Source organism: Leptodactylus fuscus, chromosome 2 (genome assembly GCF_031893055.1).
Source record: "Leptodactylus fuscus isolate aLepFus1 chromosome 2, aLepFus1.hap2, whole genome shotgun sequence".
Lineage (NCBI taxonomy): Eukaryota > Metazoa > Chordata > Amphibia > Anura > Leptodactylidae > Leptodactylus > Leptodactylus fuscus.
The window spans coordinates 175,298,268-175,316,854 of record NC_134266.1 but is presented as its reverse complement, the minus strand read 5'-3'; the positions used below and the strand labels follow the sequence as shown (position 1 = coordinate 175,316,854).

Genomic DNA, 18,587 nt, shown 5'->3' with positions numbered 1-18,587 from the left:
GACAGATAGGTTAGGGTCACCTGAATCAACAGTGTTCTAACCTTGTGAATTGGTACTTTTTTTTTTTTTTTTGAGATGTCAGTATTTTTTGTTAATTTGTAAATTAACTTTTTGGATCAACAAGTTGCTACTTTAGCCTCTTTGGAGTAATGTTAATGGCCTGTGCCCTGAAACTAAGATACAAAACACTGACGTGTGGATAAGACTTTAGGTTCATCCCAGCCTTGCTGATTTTATCCTGATTTTGTAGTTTTGCAGTCACTTACTATATTTGTTGCAATATGATTCTGTGGTATTGGTGTTTAAAACTTTATATTAAATGTTTTTTTTTCCTTTTCAATACTTTACCTTTAGTTTTTAATTCATGTTTTTCAGTATAAACCAGTTAAATCCCCTGTATTTGTGGTGAATAGACAGCAGCTTGATGCTGAGTTTGGGAATTTCCCTTTTCTGACTCAATCACTTGCAACCTTCTGGAATACTATATAAACAGATAAGATTAACTGTCCTCCTTGTCAGCTCCCCACCAGCAGTAGCAGAAATTGCTTGCCTTGCACGGAGACCCAATTGAGAAGTATTTCTGTCTTTCCATTTGTGCGTTACTTTATTTAATTCCTATTTTTTGCCTTTGTTACACTTTACCACATATTGTCTTTTTCTTGTTATTCTTTACTCTTGTCTTGATGGTTTCTAATGTTTGGGTCTTTTAAAAATGTTTAGTTCTGATGACTGATTTTTTTGAGCCAAACCCCAAAGAGAGTACGATACTGCGGTTTCTGTTATATTTCTGTGCCTAAGTTCTATTTTTGGCGTAACCATACTGATGCAAAATATTGCACTAAAATATGAGGCAGCTTATGTCATAATTAGTATTATGTACTAATATTAGTATTACATTGTATTATGTTAGTAGTACATATAAGTATTCACTGATATTGGGTATAACAATGTATTGTACTGCAATGCAATGTCTTAACCCACTGGTTTAATTCAGGATAGTTGTTGGGGTTGATCCGTTGATCCCTGTGTGCTCCCTGCCCTTTTAGGTGTTTTTTTTTTTTTCTCCCATTAGTCATATATTTTTATTTTTTCTTCTTGATTCTCATTAGTCCGACCCATTGCTCGCCTCATCTTTGTGTCTTTGTTTGGTTCTGCACAAGCTAATATTGCATTGATGTGGTATTGTATCCTGTTCTAAGTTTTCACAATATTTTGTGTATTCTGTAGAAATAATCTGTAATGTTCCTCTTATTTTTAATTTCCTGACTGCAAAATCAATGCAGTGCAAAGTCACATTGCTCAATATCATTTTGATTGTATAGATCAGTGATGGTGAACCTATGGCACCTGTGCCAGAGGTGGCACTCAAAGCCCTCTCTGTGGGCACCCATCTGTGGAACACTTTTTACTGTGTTGGGGACACTTTGCAGCAGATTGTACTGTGTATGGGCCAATGTGGAGCAGATTAGACTGTGTGGGGGCCCTTCACTAGTTGTATCACACAATATTTGTTTATATCAGACAAGTGATATTGTTGCAGACTGTCCGTAATTGTCCACAATTGTGGATGCGCACAGTATTAAGGGTAAATTCCCGTGTTGTCACTTAGTGATAAATTAGTGGGTTTTGGGTTGCAGTTTGGGCACTCGGTCTCTAAAAGTTTTGCCATCACTGGTATAGATCATGAAAAGTAACAATGTTTGCCAAGTACTTGCTGTTTAAAAAAAAAAAAAAAAAGTACAGCAAAGTGTGAATGGCGCCTCCTGCAAAATTCAAATTGTAACTGCATGTTCATGTAGTGAGCTGACTACTGGTGGACGCACATGCTCTGCTGCTCTTCTCACTGCCGGGGGGGGGGGGGGGGGGGGGGTCTGCACAGTGATCCTCTCTTTTCTGCAGAACATCCAGAAGAAATCTCTTCCTGTGGGAAAGAAAGTCATTTCTATTAGCTCTATTGCAGAAAGTCCTGTGGGGAGAGTGACCTCAGCATGCGTGTCTATAAGCAATCTATTCATTAAGTGAAAGTGTTAGCTCTTGATGTCTTTTAGTAAATGTCTCTGTATAACAATTTTGAAGTATATTTTCACTTAAAGCAAATCTGTCACCATGAAATACAGTGTAATCTGCATTGGGCAGTCCTATTTAGTAGTTTTTGTTACTGTGTAGGACTATGCTATCAGTCACTGATGGGACCCCCTTATTGACTAACTGTTTCTAAGCATATAAAGAAGATTTAAATGAATAAAATAGTCTTTTCCCTGAAAACTATATTTTAATCTGCACATCTGATCCTGCTCTGTAACATGCTGCCCTCAAACTATACGGCATTGTTACAATAAAGTACGGTAACAACTGGATATTGCCATTCCCCCTCTAAGTGTGTGTTGATTAAACAAGGTCAGTCTCTCCAGCCCCCCTTTCTTCACACAATTTTCAATACCATGTCAGTTTATTCATAAGTTTTGTGTATGAGTAAGAGAGGAAAGGTATAATGAAGAGTTATGAGAAAAGAAACTCAAGAATTGTTATTGGGAGTGCCATCATTTACAAGGATTTGTCAGAAGTTTTGGTCCCTCTTTCCATACTGACAATACTAAAATTGTTTTTTTGTTTTTTTTCTTTAGTGGAAAAGATGATGTCGACCTTGATGCCCTTGCTGCAGAGATAGAGGGAGCTGGAGCTTCCAAAGAACAAAAGGGTAAAGCGAAAAAGAAGGAAAAAAAGAAAAAGCAAGACTTTGAGTGAGTTTGGTTTGTGTCCTATACTTGCAATGTCAAACAAGCGTCTTACGCTGGTACTTCTCACCAGTAAATTGCAGAATTCTGAAATGTGTGTCTCTAAGCTATTCAGAAAAAGTAAATGAAGAATGCATGTGAAATGACACTATGCTCAAAAGGTTGTTCTTGTCATTTTCTAGTTGAAATCCACTCTATTTTATTTATTTACTGCCCTTAGTAATAGCATATGGAATATGGGCGATTCCTACAATAACCTGCTTTAGGCCATCTGCACCTGGGCTAATATTTTACATCCCAGTCTTGGAAATGTGGACAATATCTTAGTTCTATATGATATTGAGAGTCACTGCCTTACTGTTGGACTAGTGTCCTTTCATGGTTACATGATAACTATGTTGCTGTGAATCTCTGTCTCCAGGCAGAGTACAGTCTGCAATGTGTGGCTGATTGAAGTACTGTATTTTCTAGATCATAAGCCCATGTACAGCTAGACACTTCAGTAACTAGCTAACAATACTAGCTTTATTACTGCCTACAAATAGAATTGTGAATGTGGCTCTGGGTTAGTTGAACATCTTTTATTTATGCTTTATTTACCTTTTCACTTGTAGCGAAGATGATATTCTGAAGGAGCTTGAGGAATTGTCACTGGAAAATCAAGGAGGAAAATCTAACAAGGATTCTGCACAAAAGGTATTATTTACAGCGCATTTGGGGGATCTCTCTAAACTGTAAAACCCTGCAAAGTGAAATTGTTTCGGTAATGGTTGGCAATTCATGACTGCAGCATTTATTACTAGTAAAGATATTAAAAAAATACTTTAGCAACTCTTGTTTCGTTTGTAGAAACCAGAAGTAGAAGAACCAGAACCTATACCTATAAAGCAGGAGAAGAAAAAGAAGGGACAGAAGGGCAAGAAAGCCAGCTTTGATGAAGATGAAGATAATAGTGATGAAATGGAGAGGAAAAATACAAAACCCAAAAAAGAAGAAAAATCCAAAATCATGTCAGAAAGTGATAATGACGATGATGATGATGGTTATTTTAATAAAACTTCTAAAAAAGGTAAAGGCAAAAATGAGCCAACCAATAAAAAGGCACAGGTTTCTGAGGAAGCTAAGAATCATGGTAAGGAGAAAGTAGATGTTCCCGGAGATAGTGATGAGGATTCTGATGAGTTCAGCCGAAGTAAGAAAGGGAAGAAGAAAGAACCAAAGGCCAAAACTGTTGCTAAAGCTGATAGTGGAGATGAAGAAGGGGACTTCAAAATAAAGACTGCTGCTCAGAAGAAGGCCGAAAAAAAGGAACGGGATCGAAAGAAAAAAGAGGAGGAAAAGGCCAAACTGAGGAAGCAGAAAGAAAAAGAAGATTCTGAACCTCCTAAAAAAGAAACTGCCAAAGCTAGTGCCCCTGAAAAAGAACTAGAGGAGACTGGACCCAAGAAAGACAAAAAACCTGTAGTGGAAGCAGAGGCTGTAGAAGTAGAGGATGGTATGTACTTATTTTGCTAAAAAATACTCTGATCCAACATAACATTATTTGATTTATTGTAATTGAAGGTCTCCTGAGGCACATGGTTGGGTAACAAAGCTGTGTGCATATTTCACACTGCTCCGAACTTTGGCATGAACACAATAATCTGACCTGGATATCAAAATTTGTTTTAAAGGGATATTGGGGACCTTGTTTCTACTACACTATTCTGAGGGGATAGATTACCAGTTTTATGCTATTACATTTAAACACTGCAGCTTTCCTGCTATTACACTTATGCTACACTGTAAATCTATCTTGCTTCATTTATGTGGTGGTGGTTTGCATGGGCCTATGACTCTTTGCTTGCATGCGTTTAAAGGTATTTTTAATAGTGATATTTTATACAGATGATGATGATGGTGACAAAAAGAAAAAAGACAAAAAGAAGAAGAAAGGGGAAAAGGAGGAAAAAGAGAAGAAAAAGAAGGGCCCAAGTTCAGCCACAGTGAAAGCCATGCAGGAAGCTCTTGCTAGAATGAAGGAGGAGGAAGAACGACTTAAAAGGGAAGAAGAGGAGAGACAGAGACGGCTAGAAGAGCTGGAAGCCAAACGTTTGGAAGAGGTAATTTAATCCATTAAACCATGATTTTTGTTTCCAAATAGAGTTGATAACAAACCGTCTTACAGGGGCTACATATAAATGGTGGCATATTTGGCACTGTCTAAGATTTTTATTGAAGGCAAAAAGGATGCAGAGTGCTACCAAGTTTGTATTGCCAAGGAAGGAATTACTTCATTTAAGATCTTAGCTGAGCAAAGATAGGGTTCATTTACTTAATTTTCTTAGAAGAGAGTAAAGGAAGGGCACTCACCAATTGATGTATCTTCTTAAAATCAAATCCCTTTTTATTAGGTACATTTTAAAAACAGCCTTTTGGAAGGGAGGGATAACATTATAGGCGAAAAGAAAAGGCAACAGCCGTTTCGCGTTCCTCAGATGCTTTCATTGCATTTAAGGCTTGAAAAAGCGTTCTGAGGAACGCGAAGCGGCTGTTGCCTCTTCTTTTCGCCTATAATGTTATCCCTCCCTTCCAAAAGGCTGTTTTTAAAATGTACCTAATAAAAAGGATTTGATTTTAAGAAGATACATCAATTGGTGAGTACCCTCTCTCTTCGAAGAACATTATATACTTGTATTTTTCCTTGGAACGTTGAGCACCACCTAATTCTTCACAGCCGATTTATCAACTGGGTTTTGATTTATCTATGAATGCGAAGTTTTGAAGTGATCTATTGCTGTTTAAGAACAAGGCAGTGCCATCTACCTTTCTTCTTTTTCAAATACCTTTCATTTACTTAATTTACCTGCTATATTACTATGTAGCATTTGTCAAAAACCTTTTTAACACTAGTTCTCTCCGGTATCCTGTGTGTCTGATGTTAGTTTATGATGTATCTCTTAGGAACGACTAGAGCAAGAACGGAAAGAAAAGAAGAAGCAGAAAGAAAAGGAAAGGAAAGAGCGCTTAAAAAAAGAAGGAAAGCTACTCACAAAAGCTCAAAAAGAAGCCCGTGCTCGTGCGGTGGCTTCACTGAGGGTCCTTCAAGCGCAAGGTGGTTATTTTGTAGCATTAGTGTATCACTTTATCCTTTGTAGTCTACTATATTAGATGTAGATAATTAATTTTGTCAGTTGATAACTTGATTTACATAAACTCTAACTGGTATCTGTAGCCTGGCCATATTTCAATGCATTTTAATACTATGATGGGGTGTAATTATTTGCTGAAATGTTTCCTAGTGATGGAGTACAGAATAACAATTGTCATCTATGAAAGAATTGTCTTGGGAAGTGTGACAGTTTTGAGGATCTGGCTCTAAAAGGCACTATTAAACTGAGCAATTTTACAGGCATTTATGGGGAATAAACTCTCATACAAGTGATTGCTCCTGATAATCGACCTGTCTAATATTGCCACTAGGATAAGGGCTGATTCTAAGGAAAGCAATGGAAGTGCATGCCATGCGAGCAGTTTCTATAACAATTATTCCTCCTACACCACCAAATTGGCCTGTGTAATAGGCTGGCGCAGAACGAGTGCTAATTGGTATATTTTGTACTGATCAGAACCTGCTAAACAAAAACAATCTTCTCATGTAATAGGGTGTTTAGTTGGAGATCCCATAATGCTGTAAGACTTTCCTTTCTGGATGGGGACACTTTGGTACCATGAAGCATTCAATATTCAGCTGCATTTGTAATTTGTCACTTTTCTCTGCTAACTGAAGTCTGTGTTTTCTGTGATAGGTGTTGAAGTGCCATCTAAAGACTCTTTGCCAAGGAAAAAGCCGATCTATGAAGACAAAAAGAAAAAGAAGCCACAGCAGCAGACTCAAAATAAGGAAGGTAATTTTGAGCTTCCTGCTGACTTATAAGCTATTTTTTTCCCCTATAGATCAAGTGGTCCCCAACCTTTTTTCCACCAGGGACCAGTTTCAGCAAGACTGTTTTTCTATGGCCTGGTGGGGGGCGGGAAGGGGTGTGGATGGGGTTGGGGAAGGGGTGTGGTTGGGGGGCAGGGTTAAGCATGGGGGTGATCGCTGTGCAGACCAGACGACGCTCCCTGGTGGACACTTGGCAAACTCAATTCAAATGAATGGGTTTAAAAAGTGACTGATGGTTTCCGTCTCCTATCCAGTTTCTCGGGCAGAAGACGGAAACCTGAAAGCGGAGACCAGGCGCAGGTGTGAACCAGCCCTCATGCCACTGGGTCCATACTTTTATCCTCAGTTGTGAATAAAAAGTATGGTTATGTACATTATAGCTTAGTAACTCCATGTGCCTCATAGTAATAGGAGTTAACCCCATCATGTCCCTCATATTAACCCCTGTGTGCTTTAAATAAGGGTTACTGATATGTGAGACATATGGAGGTAATAATTATCTTCATCATTGAGGTCCTTTATTAGTTCCTGCATATGTCTCACATATTAGTAACCATTATGTGAAGCACAAGGGTTAATGTGAGGGACATGATGGGTTTAATTGCTATTAATGTGAAGCACATGAAGTTACTAAAACTAGTTTAATAACCCAAAATTCCTGACATTAATAGAAGTAGCCCCCCCCCCCCCTCCACTCCCCCCAGTAGGTACCTGGTGGTTTTTCTTTTTCACTTTGCTCTACGGAGCTCTTCTCCTACTCCTGGGCGAGACTTTGCAGGATGCAGATGGCAGGAGCTGAGGTGTAGCAGCAGCAAGGTTTCACATGGCCCCGCACCCATTGCTGAACTGGAGACTGGAGGAGGCGGGGCTATAACCTCTCATACAGCAGCTCACAGAACCTTCCCCAGAGTTTGCTTGCACGGCCGCTGCACAGCTAGAAGTAACTACAAAGCCCAGCGGCCGCTGCACAGTGAGTGCCCTCCCCCTAACTTTGGCCCTGCAGACTGGTTCAATATGCCCCGCGGCACGGTACTGGTCCGCGGACTGGCAATTGGGGACCCCTGCTATAGATTTTTTTAATTGCTTACGCTGGGTTCACACCTGCGTCTGGGGTCTCCGTAGTATGGTTTCCGTCTTCTGCATGGCAGAAGACGGAAACCATAGATCGGGTCCGGCCGTGCGCGGCGGTGAGCGTTTTAGGCTCTCCGCCGCGAAACCGGATTTTTTTATCCGGACACAGAGTACTGCATGTCCGACTCTGTGTCCGGATTATAAAACCCGGTTTCGCGGCGGAGAGCGCAAAACGCTCACTGCCGCGCACGGCCGGACAGCTTTCTCACCCATTCAAATGAATGGGTGAGAGAGTCTCCTGCAGGCTTCCGTCTCCTGCATCTGTTTTATGCAGGAAACGGAAACCTGCAATAAGGACCGACGACGCAGATGTGAACGAGCCCTTATTTGTGAATCTTGTGGTTGACATCAAACACTGTTGTGTCGATCTTTGTTGTACTTATTTGGGCAGATGTATTAATAGTTCAGAACAGGATTAGCTGTACAAAATTTATCACAGGGTCTTGGGTTGGATAAAAATATTGGTTGGCTTACTTTAAACTAGTGATGTAATTCTGGTGCTTTTTAACCCCTTTCTTCTTAAGGGAGCGTTCACACTACCATCAGTGTCCGACAGGTAGTGTCCGCTCCTTGTGTCCATTCAAAATCTCGCACGGACATTAGGAGTGGACACTAGCTGTGTCCGTGACACTTGTCATTCATTTAAATGGCGATCAGGTATGTTCTTTTGCACTCTGTGCCCTTCCTTCACTGTCCGTTTGTAAAGATGTCCGACTTTTAAAGCGGACAGAAAAACCCGACATGTAGGGTTTTTCTGTCCGCTTGAAAAGTCGGACATCTTTACATGCGGACAGTGAAGGAAGGGCACGGAGTGCAAAAGAACGCACCTGATCGCCATTTAAATGAATAAGTGTCACGGACACAGCTAGTGTCCGCTCCTAATGTCCGTGCGAGATTTTGAACGGACACTAGGAGCGGACACTACCTGTCGGACACTGACGGTAGTGTGAACGCCCCCTAACCTGTGAAGTATGGAGCAAAAGTTCTGTGCAGTGGTCTTACAGGGCTCTTGTGGCTCATCTCATTCCAAATGAATAGGATAGGCTATCAGTGTGAAGTCTTGGACTTTTAGAAGCCCTTTTAAATGAGTTAAGTTTTATGCTAGGTTCACAATAGCGCCAAGAGGACTAGAAATACTGACAAACGGACCTGTACAATAGAGGACAAAAACAAAGCCTGAGGGACCCTATTGTCTAAAATGAAGTCTGTTAGATTTTCTGTAGGATGTCTATGCCTTTAACTGAAATTACAGAATGAAAAAGTCCAGTGATTTTCAATGGATCTACACCAGATGGACACATTGCTCGCTATAAACACAGTCTTAGGCAGTTTGTTGCATCTTGTTTGTTTTGGTACTAATGCTTAACCCCTTAGCGACCCATGACGTAACTGTACGTCATGGGTCGCATGGGGATGTATGGAGCGAGCTCACACGCTGAGCTCGCTCCATACAGGGCAGATGCCGGCTGTATCATACAGCCAGGACCTGCCACTAACAGCAGTGGTCGGTGCCCGAGCCGATCGCTGCTGTTAACTAGAGATGAGCGAACAGTGTTCTATCGAACTCATGTTCGATCGGATATTAGGCTGTTCGGCATGTTCGAATCGAATCGAACACCGCGTGGTAAAGTGCGCCATTACTTGATTCCCCTCCCACCTTCCCTGGCGCCTTTTTTGCTCCAATAACAGCGCAGGGTAGGTGGGACAGGAACTACGACACCGGTGACGTTGAAAAAAGTAGGCAAAACCCATTGGCTGCCGAAAACATGTGACCTCTAATTTAAAAGAACAGCGCCGCCCAGGTTCGCGTCATTCTGAGCTTGCAATTCACCGAGGACGGAGGTTTCCGTCCAGCTAGCTAGGGCTTAGATTCTGGGTAGGCAGGGACAGGCTAGGATAGGAAGGAGAAGACAACCACAACAGCTCTTGTAAGAGCTAAATTCCAGGGAGAAGCTTGTCAGTGTAACGTGGCACTGACGGGCTCAATCGCCGCAACCCAGCTTTCCCAGGATCCTGAATGGAATACACTGTCAGTGTATTCCCGTATACCCGATATATACCCCCGATACCCGTTCCAACGGTGTGCCCCCCCACCTTCACCCCAGAAATACCCTGCAAGTCCCCTAGCAATAGAATTGGGGCTATATACACCCACTATTTTTGCTACTGCCATATAGTGCCATTGTCTCACTGGGAATTCAAAGAATATATTGGGCTTACATATAACTTCAATTCCAGGGAGAAGCTTGTCAGTGTAACGTGGCACTGACGGGCTCAATCGCCGCAACCCAGCTTTCCCAGGATCCTGAATGGAATACACTGTCAGTGTATTCCCGTATACCCGATATATACCCCCGATACCCGTTCCAACGGTGTGCCCCCCCACCTTCACCCCAGAAATACCCTGCAAGTCCCCTAGCAATAGAATTGGGGCTATATACACCCACTATTTTTGCTACTGCCATATAGTGCCAGTTTCTGACTGGTAATTCAAAGAATATATTGGGGTTATAAATACCCTCATTTCTTGCTACTGGTATATAGTGCCATTGTCTGACTGGGAATTCAAAGAATATATTGGGGTTACGTGCACCCACAATTTTTACTACTGGTATACAGTGCCATTGTCTGACTGGGAATTCAAAGAATATATTGGGAATACAAATACCCTCATTTCTTGCTACTGCCATATAGTGCCAGTTTCTGACTGGTAATTCAAAGAATATATTGGGGTTACGTGCACCCACAATTTTTACTACTGGTATACAGTGCCATTGTCTGACTGGGAATTCAAAGAATATATTGGGAATACAAATACCCTCATTTCTTGCTACTGCCATATAGTGCCAGTTTCTGACTGGTAATTCAAAGAATATATTGGGGTTACGTGTACCACAATTTTTACTACTGGTATACAGTGCCATTGTCTGACTGGGAATTCAAAGAATATATTGGGAATACAAATACCCTCATTTCTTGCTACTGCCATATAGTGCCAGTTTCTGACTGGTAATTCAAAGAATATATTGGGGTTACGTGCACCCACAATTTTTACTACTGGTATACAGTGCCATTGTCTGACTGGGAATTCAAAGAATATATTGGGGTTATAAATACCCTCATTTCTTGCTACTGCCATATAGTGCCAGTTTCTGACTGGTAATTCAAAGAATATATTGGGGTTACGTGCACCCACAATTTTTACTACTGGTATACAGTGCCATTGTCTGACTGGGAATTCAAAGAATATATTGGGAATACAAATACCCTCATTTCTTGCTACTGCCATATAGTGCCAGTGTCTGACTGGGAATTCAAAGAATATATTGGGGTTACGTGCACCCACAATTTTTACTACTGGTATACAGTGCCATTGTCTGACTGGGAATTCAAAGAATATATTGGGAATACAAATACCCTCATTTCTTGCTACTGCCATATAGTGCCAGTGTCTGACTGGGAATTCAAAGAATATATTGGGGTTACGTGCACCCACAATTTTTACTACTGGTATACAGTGCCATTGTCTGACTGGGAATTCAAAGAATATATTGGGAATACAAATACCCTCATTTCTTGCTACTGCCATATAGTGCCAGTTTCTGACTGGTAATTCAAAGAATATATTGGGGTTACGTGCACCCACAATTTTTACTACTGGTATACAGTGCCAATTTCTAACTAGGAATTCAAAATGCGCAAGGCTCCCGGAAAGGGACGTGGACGAGGCCGTGGGCGAGGTCGGGGGAATGGTTCTGGGGAGCAAGGTAGCAGTGAAGCCACAGGGCGTCCCGTGCCTACTCCTGTGGGGCAGCAAGCATTGCGCCACTCCACAGTGCCAGGGTTGCTTGCCACATTAACTAAACTGCAGGGTACAAACCTTAGTAGGCCCGAGAACCAGGAACAGGTCTTGCAATGGCTGTCAGAGAACGCTTACAGCACATTGTCCAGCAGCCAGTCAGACTCTGCCTCCTCTCCTCCTATTACCCAACAGTCTTGTCTTCCTTCCTCCCAAAATTCCGAAGCTTTACAGAACAATAACCCAAACTGTCCCTGCTCCCCAGAGCTGTTCTCCGCTCCTTTCATTGTCCCTCAACCTGCCTCTCCACGTCACGATTCCACGAACCTAACAGAGGAGCATCTGTGTCCAGATGCTCAAACACTAGAGTCTCCTCCATCTCCGTTCGATTTGGTGGTGGATGACCAGCAACCCACCCTCATCGACGATGATGTGACGCAGTTGCCGTCAGGGCATCCAGTTGACCGGCGCATTGTGCGGGAGGAGGAGATGAGACAGGAGTTGGAAGAGGAAGTGGTGGATGATGAGGACACTGACCCGACCTGGACAGGGGGGATGTCAAGCGGGGAAAGTAGTGTGGATGTTGAGGCAGGTGCAGCACCAAAAAGGGTAGCTAGAGGCAGAGGTCAGCAGCTTAGGCGAAGCCAGGCCACACCCGGAATCTCCCAAGATGTTCCAGTTCGTACCCAGCCCCGAAAAACTCCCACCTCGAGGGCACGTTTCTCGAAGGTGTGGAGTTTTTTCAAGGAATGCGCCGAGGACAGATATAGTGTTGTCTGCACAATTTGCCTCTCGAAATTGATTAGGGGCTCTGAGAAGAGCAACCTGTCCACCACTTCAATGCGCCGTCATTTGGAATCCAAGCACTGGAATCAGTGGCAGGCAGCAACGGCAGGACAAAGGCCGCCTGCCGTTCACGCCACTGCCACTGCCTCTGCCACTGCCTCTGCCTCTGCCACTGCCACTGCTGACTGTGCTGGCGATGCACTCCAGAGGACGAGCCAGGACACCACTTCATCTGCCTCCGCCACTTTGTTGACTTCTACCTCATCCTCCCCTGGTCCTGTCTTATCTCCTTCTCCTGCACCATCAAAGGCACCATCAGGCGCTTCTTTACAACAACCCACCATCTCTCAGACATTGGAGCGGCGGCAGAAATACACTGCTAACCACCCACACGCGCAAGCCTTGAACGCCAACATCGCTAAACTGCTGGCCCAGGAGATGTTGGCGTTCCGGCTTGTTGAAACTCCCGCCTTCCTGGACCTGATGGCAACTGCGGCACCTCGCTATGCCGTCCCTAGCCGTCACTACTTCTCCCGGTGTGCCGTCCCCGCCTTGCACCAGCACGTGTCACTCAACATCAGGCGGGCCCTTAGTTCCGCGCTTTGCACAAAGGTCCACTTGACCACCGACGCGTGGACAAGTGCATGCGGACAGGGACGCTACATTTCACTGACGGCACACTGGGTGAATGTAGTTGAGGCTGGGACTGCTTCCCAAACTGGCCCGGTGTACCTCGTCTCCCCGCCTAACATTCCTGGCAGGGACACGAGAAGAACACCCCCCTCCTCCTCCTCCTCTACCGCCTCCTCCTCCGCCACCGCCTCCTCCTCCGCCACCGCCTCCTCCTCCGCTGTTAGATTGACCCCAGCTACGAGTTGGAAACGTTGCAGCACTGGCGTTGGTAGACATCAGCAGGCTGTGCTGAAGCTGATCAGCTTGGGGGACAGACAGCACACTGCCTCCGAGGTGAGGGATGCCCTCCTCGATGAGACGGCAATATGGTTTGAGCCGCTGCACCTGGGCCCAGGCATGGTCGTTTGTGATAACGGCCGGAACCTGGTAGCAGCTCTGGAGCTTGCCGGACTCCAACATGTTCCATGCCTGGCCCACGTCTTCAACCTAGTGGTGCAACGTTTCCTAAAGAGCTACCCCAATGTTCCAGAGCTACTGGTGAAAGTGCGGCGCATGTGCGCCCACTTTCGCAAGTCGACAGTAGCCGCTGCTAGCTTAAAATCTCTCCAGCAACGCCTGCATGTGCCACAACACCGGCTTTTGTGCGACGTCCCCACACGCTGGAACTCAACGTTTCAGATGTTGAATAGAGTGGTTGAGCAGCAGAGACCTTTGATGGAATACCAGCTACAAAACCCTAGGGTGCCACAAAGTCAGCTGCCTCAGTTTCACATCCATGAGTGGCCATGGATGAGAGACCTTTGTGACATCCTACGGGTCTTTGAGGAGTCCACAAGGAGGGTGAGCTCTGAGGATGCGATGGTGAGCCTTACAATCCCGCTCTTGTGTGTTCTGAGAGAATCCCTGATTGACATCAGGGATAACTCAGATCACACAGAGGAGTTAGGGATAGCATCCGATCCGTCACAGCTGGAGAGTAGGTCCACACATCTGTCCGCTTCACTGCGTTTAATGGAGGAGGAGGAGGAGGAGGAAGAAGAGTTGTCCGATGATGTGATGGTGATACAGGAGGCTTCCGGGCAACTTCAAATTGTCCCATTGTTGCAGCGCGGATGGGTAGACATGGAGGATGAGGAGGAAATGGAGATTGAACTTTCCGGTGGGGCCAGAGGAGTCATGCCAACTAACACTGTGGCAGACATGGCTGAGTTCATGTTGGGGTGCTTTACAACCGACAAGCGTATTGTCAAAATCATGGAGGACAACCAGTACTGGATCTTTGCTATCCTTGACCCCCGGTATAAAAACAACATCTCGTCTTTTATTCCGGTAGAGGGGAGGGCCAATCGCATCAATGCTTGCCACAGGCAATTGGTGCAGAATATGATGGAGATGTTTCCAGCATGTGACGTTGGCGGCAGGGAGGGCAGTTCCTCCAGTAGGCAACCAAGTTCTCACCGGTCCACACAAACGAGGGGCACACTGTCTAAGGTCTGGGACACCTTGATGGCACCCCCTCGCCAAAGTGCCTCCACGGAGGGTCCTAGTGTCACCAGGCGTGAGAAGTATAGGCGCATGTTGCGGGAATACCTTTCCGACCACAGCCCTGTCCTCTCCGACCCCTCTGCGCCCTACACGTATTGGGTGTCGAAGTTGGACCTGTGGCTTGAACTTGCCCTATATGCCTTGGAGGTGCTGTCCTGTCCTGCCGCCAGCGTCCTATCTGAGAGGGTGTTCAGTGCAGCCGGTGGCATCATCACTGACAAGCGCACCCGTCTGTCAGCTGAGAGTGCCGACCGGCTCACTTTGATAAAAATGAACCACCACTGGGTAGAGCCGTCATTTTTGTGCCCACCTGTGTAAAGCACCCCAACATGAAACTCCATGTCTGTACTCAACCTCTCCAATTCCTCCGCATCCTCATACTCATCCACCATAAGCGTTGCACAATTCTGCTAATACTAGGCTCCCTCCACCCTGATTTCCCCCAACTCTGCTGGTTAGAGGCTCCCTCCACCCTGATTTCCACCAACTCTGCTGGTTAGAGGCTCCCTCCACCATGAATTGGTCCAAACTGGGCTGGTTAGAGGCTCCCTCCACCATGAATTTGCCCAAACTGGGCTGTTTAGAGGCTCCCTCCACCATGAATTGGTCCAAACTGGGTTTTTTAGAGGCTCCCTCCACCATGAATTGGTCCAAACTGGGCTGTTTAGAGGCTCCCTCCACCATGAATTTGCCCAAACTGGGCTGGTTAGAGGCTCCCTCCACCATGAATTGGTCCAAACTGGGTTTTTTAGAGGCTCCCTCCACCATGAATTTGCCCAAACTGGGCTGGTTAGAGGCTCCCTCCACCATGAATTGGTCCAAACTGGGCTGGTTAGAGGCTCCCTCCACCATTAATTGGTCCAAACTGGGCTGTTTTGAGGCTCCCTCCACCATGAATTGGTCCAAACTGGGGTTTTTAGGGGCTCCCTCCACCATGAATTTCCCAAAACTTGGCTGTTTAGAGGCTCCCTCCACCATGAATTGGTCCAAACTGGGTTTTTTAGAGGCTCCCTCCACCATGAATTGGTCCAAACTGGGCTGGTTAGAGGCTCCCTCCACCATGAATTTCCCAAAACTTGGCTGTTTAGAGGCTCCCTCCACCATTAATTGGTCCAAACTGGGCTGGTTAGAGGCTCCCTCCACCATGAATTTGCCCAAACTGGGCTGTTTAGAGGCTCCCTCCACCATGAATTTCCCAAAACTTGGCTGTTTAGAGGCTCCCTCCACCATTAATTGGTCCAAACTGGGCTGGTTAGAGGCTCCCTCCACCATGAATTTGCCCAAACTGGGCTGTTTAGAGGCTCCCTCCACCATGAATTTGCCCAAACTGGGCTGGTTAGAGGCTCCCTCCACCATGAATTGGTCCAAACTGGGTTTTTTAGAGGCTCCCTCCACCATGAATTGGTCCAAACTTGGCTGTTTAGAGGCTCCCTCCACCATTAATTGGTCCAAACTGGGCTGGTTAGAGGCTCCCTCCACCATGAATTGGTCCAAACTGGGTTTTTTAGAGGCTCCCTCCACCATGAATTTGCCCAAACTGGGCTGTTTAGAGGCTCCCTCCACCATGAATTGGTCCAAACTGGGGTTTTTAGGGGCTCCCTCCACCATGAATTTCCCAAAACTTGGCTGTTTAGAGGCTCCCTCCACCATTAATTGGTCCAAACTGGGCTGGTTAGAGGCTCCCTCCACCATGAATTGGTCCAAACTGGGCTGTTTAGAGGCTCCCTCCACCATGAATTGGTCCAAACTGGGTTTTTTAGAGGCTCCCTCCACCATGAATTGGTCCAAACTGGGCTGTTTAGAGGCTCCCTCCACCATGAATTTGCCCAAACTGGGCTGTTTAGAGGCTCCCTCCACCATGAATTTGCCCAAACTGGGCTGGTTAGAGGCTCCCTCCACCATGAATTGGTCCAAACTGGGTTTTTTAGAGGCTCCCTCCACCATGAATTTGCCCAAACTGGGCTGGTTAGAGGCTCCCTCCACCATGAATTGGTCCAAACTGGGCTGGTTAGAGGCTCCCTCCACCATTAATTGGTCCAAACTGGGCTGTTTAGAGGCTCCCTCCACCATGAATTTGCCCAAACTGGGCTGGTTAGAGGCTCCCTCCACCATGAATTGGTCCAAACTGGGCTGTTTAGAGGCTCCCTCCACTATGAATTGGTCCAAACTGGGGTTTTTAGGGGCTCCCTCCACCATGAATTTCCCAAAACTTGGCTGTTTAGAGGCTCCCTCCACCATTAATTGGTCCAAACTGGGCTGGTTAGAGGCTCCCTCCACCATGAATTGGTCCAAACTGGGCTGGTTAGAGGCTCCCTCCACCATGAATTTCCCAAAACTTGGCTGTTTAGAGGCTCCCTCCACCATTAATTGGTCCAAACTGGGCTGGTTAGAGGCTCCCTCCACCATGAATTTGCCCAAACTGGGCTGTTTAGAGGCTCCCTCCACCATGAATTTCCCAAAACTTGGCTGTTTAGAGGCTCCCTCCACCATTAATTGGTCCAAACTGGGCTGGTTAGAGGCTCCCTCCACCATGAATTTGCCCAAACTGGGCTGGTTAGAGGCTCCCTCCACCATGAATTGGTCCAAACTGGGTTTTTTAGAGGCTCCCTCCACCATGAATTGGTCCAAACTTGGCTGGTTAGAGGCTCCCTCCACCATGAATTGGTCCAAACTGGGTTTTTTAGAGGCTCCCTCCACCATGAATTTGCCCAAACTGGGCTGTTTAGAGGCTCCCTCCACCATGAATTGGTCCAAACTGGGGTTTTTAGGGGCTCCCTCCACCATGAATTTCCCAAAACTTGGCTGTTTAGAGGCTCCCTCCACCATTAATTGGTCCAAACTGGGCTGGTTAGAGGCTCCCTCCACCATGAATTTGCCCAAACTGGGCTGTTTAGAGGCTCCCTCCACCATGAATTGGTCCAAACTGGGTTTTTTAGAGGCTCCCTCCACCATGAATTGGTCCAAACTGGGCTGTTTAGAGGCTCCCTCCACCATGAATTTGCCCAAACTGGGCTGTTTAGAGGCTCCCTCCACCATGAATTTGCCCAAACTGGGCTGGTTAGAGGCTCCCTCCACCATGAATTGGTCCAAACTGGGTTTTTTAGAGGCTCCCTCCACCATGAATTTGCCCAAACTGGGCTGGTTAGAGGCTCCCTCCACCATTAATTTGCCCAAACTGGGCTGTTTAGAGGCTCCCTCCACCATGAATTTGCCCAAACTGGGCTGGTTAGAGGCTCCCTCCACCATGAATTGGTCCAAACTGGGTTTTTTAGAGGCTCCCTCCACCATGAATTGGTCCAAACTGGGCTGGTTAGAGGCTCCCTCCACCATTAATTGGTCCAAACTGGGCTGTTTAGAGGCTCCCTCCACCATGAATTTGCCCAAACTGGGCTGGTTAGAGGCTCCCTCCACCATGAATTGGTCCAAACTGGGCTGTTTAGAGGCTCCCTCCACCATGAATTGGTCCAAACTGGGGTTTTTAGGGGCTCCCTCCACCATGAATTTCCCAAAACTTGGCTGTTTAGAGGCTCCCTCCACCATTAATTGGTCCAAACTGGGCTGGTTAGAGGCTCCCTCCACCATGAATTGGTCCAAACTGGGCTGGTTAGAGGCTCCCTCCACCATGAATTTCCCAAAACTTGGCTGTTTAGAGGCTCCCTCCACCATTAATTGGTCCAAACTGGGCTGGTTAGAGGCTCCCTCCACCATGAATTTGCCCAAACTGGGCTGTTTAGAGGCTCCCTCCACCATGAATTTCCCAAAACTTGGCTGTTTAGAGGCTCCCTCCACCATTAATTGGTCCAAACTGGGCTGTTTAGAGGCTCCCTCCACCATGAATTTGCCCAAACTGGGCTGGTTAGAGGCTCCCTCCACCATGAATTGGTCCAAACTGGGTTTTTTAGAGGCTCCCTCCACCATGAATTTGCCCAAACTGGGCTGGTTAGAGGCTCCCTCCACCATGAATTGGTCCAAACTGGGCTGGTTAGAGGCTTCCTCCACCATGAATTTGCCCAAACTGGGCTGTTTAGAGGCT

The 18,587-nt window shown here is 45.8% G+C and overlaps 1 protein-coding gene across 2 annotated transcripts in view; it reads left to right on the top strand.

The window, feature by feature from the left end:
* Positions 1-18,587, top strand: part of EIF5B (eukaryotic translation initiation factor 5B) — a 47,270-nt gene that overhangs the window by 4,996 nt on the left and 23,687 nt on the right. For both annotated transcript variants that reach the window (XM_075265164.1, XM_075265163.1), the window contains exons 2-7: positions 2,625-2,741; positions 3,350-3,431; positions 3,585-4,230; positions 4,623-4,837; positions 5,679-5,829; positions 6,524-6,622. In XM_075265164.1, the coding sequence (XP_075121265.1) occupies positions 2,625-2,741; positions 3,350-3,431; positions 3,585-4,230; positions 4,623-4,837; positions 5,679-5,829; positions 6,524-6,622 (1,310 nt within the window). The remainder of the gene's footprint in view (positions 1-2,624; positions 2,742-3,349; positions 3,432-3,584; positions 4,231-4,622; positions 4,838-5,678; positions 5,830-6,523; positions 6,623-18,587) is intronic.